At 53.9% G+C, this 7,917-nt stretch overlaps 1 protein-coding gene across 1 annotated transcript; it reads left to right on the top strand.

The window, feature by feature from the left end:
• The first annotated feature begins 1,601 nt into the window (after positions 1 to 1,601).
• On the top strand, positions 1,602 to 7,917 carry SLC46A1 (solute carrier family 46 member 1). Its single transcript, XM_037070003.1, has 5 exons — positions 1,602 to 1,876; positions 2,283 to 3,135; positions 5,258 to 5,341; positions 6,644 to 6,800; positions 7,307 to 7,917. Exons 1-5 carry the CDS (start codon positions 1,649 to 1,651, stop codon positions 7,344 to 7,346), a joined length of 1,362 nt encoding a protein of 453 aa, XP_036925898.1. The 5' UTR covers positions 1,602 to 1,648; the 3' UTR covers positions 7,347 to 7,917.

The following is a 7,917-nucleotide window of genomic DNA, read 5'->3' as shown; positions in this document are numbered from 1 at the left end:
GAGGATTTTAAAAAAAAGAATGAAGTGTTTAAACCAAAAGCAAAGCACAGGTAGGAGCCCTAGTCCAGGAAGTGGTTTGGGGACTCTCCCCTGTGGGGCCCGTGCTTGGGGAGCTGCATCTGCAGCCCTGCACATCTCTGGGTTCCAACAGCCTTCCTCTCCAAGGCTCACCTTGGACATGGTGTCTGTCTGACCCTCACCTCGTACAGCGACATGTCCTTCCGGTGAAATTCCTCCCCGCCTTCAAGCTCAGCTCAACAGCAGCCACCACCTCTGGCAGCCGGACATGCTGCAAAAAGCTCAAAGCCACATGCGTTTTCTTATTTGACCCTAATGCCCGTCCTATGGGTGGTAGACATTATTCCATCATTTTTCACAGACCAGGAAACAGAGGCCAGAGATTATTTCACAGCTGAGAAAATGGAGGCCAGAAAAAGATTTGGCTGGAGTCTCACAGTGAGATGGATATGACTGCAGCTTCCACTTCAGGGCTATGAACACCCTCAGTTGTGACATGAATGCTGCTTTGACTCTTAGAGTTGGCATGTGAGAAGCAACAAAAAACAGGAATTGGCTTTCCCCTCATGCTCTCTCTTCCCTTCCTCGTATTGGTTGATTTTAGAGAGAAAGAGAGAAGTAGGGAGAGAGAGACCCGCAAACTTGGCATATCAAGGCGACGCTCTAACCAACTGAGCCACCAGGCCAGGGCCTCCTCCCTTCTTCTTAATATCCCAAAACATGGTCAGCAGTTTAAACATGCAGGAAGCAAGCACAGGCTTTGGGTGTAAGCTATTGTAAGACTGCCATTTGAGTGAGGAGGCCATTCTGCAATCACCTCTCTCCCAGAGGCAGTGAAGGTAGTCTTCCACGGGCATCACCCTGCTGGGGGTGAAGGTCCTCTCTGCCTCTCCAAGGGCATCTCAGAGCCAGCCTCCAGCCCCAAAGCAAGACTAATTTCCTAGGAAAAGATCCTGGGGGCAGGAGTGGAGCTAGTGACAGCCTGTCAGTAACAATAATAGCACTTACAGTGTACCAGACACTGTTCTTCCATAGCAACTCTTTGAGGCAGGTTCTGTTAGCATCTCCATGTTAAAGGTGACGAAACTGAGGCACAGGGAGGTAAGCCGCATGTCCAAGATAGTAGCAGAGCCCATGTAATGGAACAGGATCAGTAAATAAAGCTCGAGGGTGCACTCTGACCTACTCTGAGTTGCAGCGCAGAACATCAGCAGAGGTGTCAGAAGTCATGTGTTTTTTAGCTCGGGCTTTGAGCGCCCCATGCCTCGTTATCTCATCCCCAGGTTGGGATCACTCAAAGTGGCTAGCCTATAGGACTGTTGGGAGATTAAAGCACAGTTTAGTACAGTGCCCACTACACCGTGAACGATCAATAAATGTTAAATGTTGGTATTGCCGTTAATGGTCTGAGTGTTTCTGAGCCTGGGAAGGAGACCTGCACAGTTGACAGGTAAGGTCACCTTGTGAGCAAGGCGCTGGCCCTTGCCTGTCCAGACAGGGCGGGGAGAGAATGAGTGAGACAGGGGCCGTGGACTCGCCCGGTTGGACTTTAAAAAGGGAAACGGACGCCTGGCGCAGGCGCAGAAGGCTACCTCGTCCGCCTCGCGGCTGCCCTGCGGTGCATGCGCGTATGGAGCGGCGCGCGAGCTCCCCCGGCGCCACCCGCGCCCTCCCCGCGCCTCGAGTGCTGTTCCGCGGCCCGGTGGAGCCGCTCATCTTCCTCGCCAACTTCGCCTTGGTCCTGCAGGGCCCGCTCACCACGCAGTACCTCTGGTACCGCTTCAGTGCCGACCTGGGCTACAATGGCACCCACGACAGAGGTGGCTGCAGCAACCACAGCGTGAACCCCATAGTGCAGGTAGCGGCGGCGGCGGCGGCGGCGGCGGGGGAAGCTGGGAGCCGCCGGAGCCAAGGCCTGGGGGCAGCTGCGGGGCGGGGCGAGGCGCGCGTGAAGATGGCGCTGCCAAGGGGGGGTTGGGCATTGGGTGGTGGGCCTGACCGAGGCCTGCAGTATAGGGAGGCAAGGTCCTCCAGCTTTGGGAGTTAACGAAAGGGGGTAAAAGTGAGGGGAGGGACCTAGGTCCAATTCCCGCAACTCCCTTCCAGGGCCAGTGTTTGAGAGTTGCACCGAAAGTCTCTAAGGTTTAGGGCTCCAGAGAAAGCCCTCATCCCTGTATCTCCCAGGATGGTGGGGGTTTGGTGGGACGGGGTGAAGGGAAACCCAGAGGCAGGACAACACCCTGGTAAGACTCATACCCCCACAGGAAGTGGAGACCCTTACCTCCCACTGGACGCTCTACATGAATGTGGGCGGCTTCCTGGTGGGGCTCTTCTCGTCCACCCTGCTGGGTGCGTGGAGTGACTGTGTGGGCCGTCGCCCGCTGCTGGTGCTGGCCTCGCTGGGCCTGTTGGTCCAGGCCCTGGTGAACATCTTTGTGGTGCAGCTGCAGCTACATGTTGGCTTCTTCGTGCTGGGCCGCATCCTTTGTGCCCTCCTTGGTGACTTCAGTGGCCTCCTGGCTGCTGGCTTTGCCTCCGTGGCAGATGTCAGCTCCCACCACAGCCGAACGGTCCGAATGGCCCTGCTGGAAGCGTGCATCGGGGTGGCAGGGATGCTGGCGAGCCTCCTTGGGGGCTACTGGCTCCATGCCCAAGGTTACGCCAACCCCTTCTGGCTGGCCTTGGCCTTGCTGATATCCATGGCTTTCTACGCCGCTTTCTGCTTTGGTGAAACACTGAAGGAGCCAACACCTGCCCGGCTCTTCACGCTTCGTCACCATCGATCCATTGTCCAGCTCTACATGGCTCCGGCCCCGGAGAAGTCCAGGAAGCATTTAGCCCTGTACTCACTGGTCATCTTTGTGGTGCTCACTGTGCACTTTGGGGCTCAGGACATCCAGACCATCTACGAGCTGAGCAGACCCCTCTGCTGGGACTCCAAGCTGATAGGCTACGGTTCTGCGGCTAGGCACCTCCCGTATTTCACCAGCCTGCTGGGCCTGCGGCTTCTGCAAACCTGCCTGGACGACACCTGGGTGGCTGAGATTGGCTTGGCCTTTAACATCCTGGGAATGGTGTTCTTTGCATTTGCTACCAACACCGCTCTTATGTTCACAGGTAATGTGTGTGGGCTCAAGGACAGTTTGTCCCAGAGGTGCTGGGTGAAAATTGGGGACCAGCCACTTGCTGGTTCATGCTTTTGGACACATTATGTTCCTAGCCTGCATTGGAAGGAAGACAAGTAAGAAACTCATAAAAATGGCATCTTTGTTATACATAAAATATAAAACTTCAGTACCCAAAGTAATCCACATGATCGATCATAAATATTAGTGAGATAGAGCATCAGGCAAAAGTATGGGCCATACGCTAATTGCTTCAGTCCTCGGCCTCCGCCTCCCGCAGCCTGCAATCATGGTGTTCTTAGACAAAGTCCATGCTGTTAGTGTCTTAATACTCACTTCTCTGATGATCACAGGACCTACCTCAGATATCCTTGGTCAGCTACTTTGGTTTTTTAAAAATCCGGTCTTCTCCTACCACAGATAACCACAGAACTGCTTGCGTTAGTTCTTCCCTTTTTTTGGTGGGAGAGGGGCAGCTGGGAATGAGGAAGTAAACTTTTTTGAAGGAACAGATTTATTTTGATGAAGCTCTAAACTGTGTACAAAGTCAGCCATTCACTAATCACATATTTATTAATTTGGCTGCTTGCCTGGATGGTGAGGCTGAAGGGGACCAGGTACCTTTCTCCTCTGCCCACTGTGTCTCCCCTGGACTCAGTGCTGGACGCAAAGCCCTCAGGGCTGCAGAGGTGATAAAGACCCTGTCCTGGCTCTGGGGAGTCTCAGCAGAGTGGGATTTGGGGGCCTGACAGCTGAAGTGCCCTGGGGTGCCTCATCGTATACTGACTTCGGAGGACTCGCTGTCCTCTAAGGCAGTGATTTTCAACTTTTTAAAAATTTTTTCATCTCATGGCACACACAAACTAATGACTAAAATTCTGCAGCACGCCCCCCAAAATATGCTTTTTTGCCAGTCTGATGAAAAAAAAACTAGGTATAATTGTGATTCATTGACACTGGTCAGCTATTGTGTTGGCTGTCGTCATTGTTCAGTTTGACAGCCTAAGGGGAAAGTGGTCAGTGCCCCCGACTAAGTAGGTCCTGCATGATTTAAAAATTCCCATGGCGCACACCGCTGTAGGGGCTTGCAGTGTAATGGAGGAAGCAGTAGTCACACAAGTGCAAGAAATGGTTACGAAGGAAACAGCCACAAAATGCTAAGTGAAATGGAACTTGCTTTGACCGTGTGCTTGCTGTGTGGTGCTCTTCACAGGTATTTTCTGATGTGTCCATTTTCTACGACTGCTGTAACAGATTACCACAAACTCAGTGGCTTAAAACAACAGAAATGTATTTTCTCACAGTTCAGGAGGCAGGAAGTCAAGAATCTGTGTCACTGGGCCAAAATCAAGGCATCAGCAGGGCCTTGTTCCCTTCAGAGGTTCTGGAAGGGAATCTCCCTCACCTCTTCCAGCTTCTGGAGGCCGCCAGCGTTCCTCGGCTTCTGACTGCGTCGCTGTGCTCTCTGCCTCGGCAGTCACAGTGCCTTCTCCTCTGTTCTGTAGGTGCCAGATCTTCCTTTGCTTCCTTCTTATAAGCAATCATTTAGAGCCCAGCCTGATGGTCCAGGATAATCTTCTCATCTCCGGATCCTTGACTTGATCACATCTGCAAAGACCCATTTGCCAAATGAGGCAGCATTTACAGATTCCAGGCCTTGGGATCTATGTCTTGGGCCATTATTCAGCCTCCTACACCCCAAAACCATGCTGTGGTGAAGGCCTTGCTATTTTTTTTTTTGAAGGTGGGAGTCAGGCCCAAGGCAGGCCCACACAGTTTTATGGCGCAGGTTTTGAACTGGGGGCTGCCTCTTGTTTTCTGTGCCCTGCCATCTCCCTGCTGTGTGGGTGATACCTGCTAGGACCACAGGAGGTGTTCCGGCGAGAACGCCATTGGTGGGGAGTCAGTGTTCATTCATAAAAGATGTAGCAGGTAGGCCAAAGCTTGAGAAGGGTGGTCTCTGTTGCTCCTTAGTCACTGTGTCCTTCACCATCACGGAAGTTCTTTCTGTGTCTAACCTGAGTCCCACCTGGGGCGCGTGCAGGCGCTCTGCTACATCTTGTGTGGACAGCCCGCACCCTGACCCCACTTTCCTGACTGTTGTTTCTCCACAGGCTACGGGCTCCTCTTCCTGTCGTTAGTCATCACACCCATTGTCCGGGCCAAGCTCTCCAAGCTGGTGAGCAAGTCGGAGCAGGGTGAGTGTTATGGCCAACTACATCTGGCTGCTTGTGCTCCGCGGTCCCTGAACAGGCTATCCCAGGTCGGCAGAGGGCAGCAGTGCCTGGGGTTTTCGGGTCACAGGGTTGGAATCTGTGGTGAGCAGAGCACAGTACTGTTCTTCTGGGGTAACCAAAGCAGAGGATTTGCCCTCTCCGGACCTCCGCTTTTCTGTCTGTGAAATGGATGAGGCGATGCCAGAATTCCCTGCTTCGTTAGCGTCGGAGTGTGTAAGCTCAGAGGGAGCGAACAACGTTGTGATGTTGGTTTCATTGTCCGAAAGTGACAGGTGAGGAAGCAGAGGCCCAGGGGGTTGAATGGCCTCACCCGAGGTCACTCAGCAAGAGGTAGAGCTAGGATGCAAACGCAGGTTTGTTTTTAAGAGCAGCAGGTCTTGGGCTCTGATTTTAGTCCTGGCTCTGTGCCCCAGCAGCTGTGTGATCTCGGGCAGGGCCTTTCCCCCCCATCCAGGCCTATGTCCTCCTCTGTACGAGTGGTTTGCTCTTGATGACGTCTGCAGGCCCTTCCAGCTCTGACAGTTTAACGTTCTGCCCGCATATCTATAAAAAATAGCTTTTCTCAGGCCTCTGGGTCTTTAGATCCCAATGGGGAAACATCTGGCCCATCCCCTTTTCCCTGTCTACCCTGAAAGGAGGACCTGGTGCCTGCTGCCAGTTCTGTTGTTCCCCAGGTCCCGTGTGCTTTCATTTATTCACCTGATAAGGTTTTACCTAGCACTTGCACTGTGCCCAGAGGTGCCAGGGGGAACAAGAGAGAAGAACAGCCCTCACTAACTGGCTCCCTCCAGGGGGCCAGGCCCTGTCATGGGCTACAGATGGGAAAGCCATGTTGCCAACAATCTGTGAAATAGGTAGCATCCTTATTTAATAGAAGGGGCACAGAAACCCAGAAGGAGGAGTGACTTGCTCAGCAACCACACAGCTCTGAGTGTTGGAACTGGGAGTTGGCCCCGGAGCTAACCTCATACAGGACATGATTCTGGAGGGGAGAAGCCCAAAAACGTTTTTCTCAGGCCTTTGCTAGAAGCTGTCACGTGTACTTGTAACAGCCATTTGTTTCATGGCCTCTGTGTGCAGGTGCTTTCCATGCACGACCTCGCTGAGTCCTCATACCAGCACAGGGTGTCGGGATTGTAGGTGAGGAAGGTGAGACTCCGAGAGATTGAGTGACCCATCCCAGTCTCACAGCTGTGAGGTAGTGGTGCCAGGATTTGAACCTAGGCCTTCAGACTCCTTGGCGTGATACTTACTTCTTCACAGGTGCTCTCTTTTCTGCTGTGGCCTGTGTGAACAGCTTGGCCATGCTGGTGGCCTCCAGCATCTTCAACTCGCTCTACCCAGCCACCCTGAACTTCATGAAGGGGTTCCCCTTCCTCCTGGGAGCTGGCCTCCTCTTCATCCCTGCCATCCTGATTGGGTAACACAGAACTTGGACCCCGGCTCAGATGCCCTTTATCCCAAAAGTTTCCTCTTCTTTCTCCTCCCAACCAGAAATGGCTGCCTCGTTCCTGGAGCCCTTCCTCCAGGAGGGTTTCAGCCCCAGCCTGACCCTCCCCTCGCAGACAGCTGTCTGGTTCTCTGGGAGCCATTTCCCAAGGGCAGGGCAGAGGGGCAGAAGGCAGCAGGGAAGGGGTCAGGCTAGCACTGCTTCTAAGCAAGGCTGCTCTCTCCCTCCTGTCCTCCATTTGCAATTTATAGATGGAACTATGGTGACAGGCTGGGCCCCAGGCCAGTCTGCCCCACTGACTCATTCCCCCAAAGCCTTCATAGTCCCTTTTCAGAGTCCTCTTCCCTGGACACTGTCTACCGCCTCTGCCTCGGGAGGGGGATAGCTATCCCAGCCCACCCAGTACAGCTGGTGTCACCCCTGCAGGAGGTGAGGGCCCCCCATGTCAAATCCAAACCCTCTCTGGTCTCTCACAGGATTCTGGGAAAGGCTGCTCCTCGCTCTGAATACCAGTAGTTTTCCCAGAGCCCCTGATCGGCCTGGGCCTGAGGACGGAGGGCAAGAGGAAGCGAAGTGAACACTGACCGACTGGAAGTGTACACTGGAGACTGCCCCCACGGCAGCTCCAGCAGCTCCCCTCAAAGGCAGTGCTCACCTTGGATGAGGTGGTCAGGCTAGACCAGGGCCCCCACCTCACCCATGGCTGTGCCAGCCTGTGACTCAAGGATTGTGACTCAGATGGCCTGACTCCAGGGCAGGCATCGGAGGAGCCCTTTGGAACAGGGGTCTGTCTACCCTTTGTGCCATCGATCACATAAAGCCCTGTGGGGAGAGGAGACGTCCTGACGGGGGTGATGCCTCGGGCTGGCATCTCTGCTTCCACCCAGAACCGCACAGCTCACAGTGCGCAGTCCATGGTGGGCAGCCGCCAGTTGCCCCTTAACACCGTGTACCTTGCGGGGAGGAAGGCTTGTGGGAATGGAGGGGGAGGACTATTGGCTTAGTGGAATCAACCCCCTGGGCCTTGCAGTACCAATCATAATAATAAAGCAGTATAAGCACATAATAATAAAGCAGTGTAAGGAAA

This window comes from Sturnira hondurensis, unplaced genomic scaffold, assembly GCF_014824575.4.
Source record: "Sturnira hondurensis isolate 20B ecotype Veracruz unplaced genomic scaffold, ASM1482457v3 Scaffold0018728, whole genome shotgun sequence".
NCBI classification, from domain to species: domain Eukaryota; kingdom Metazoa; phylum Chordata; class Mammalia; order Chiroptera; family Phyllostomidae; genus Sturnira; species Sturnira hondurensis.
Note: the sequence above shows the minus strand (reverse complement) of the source record. Positions and strands in the feature narration are given on the sequence as shown.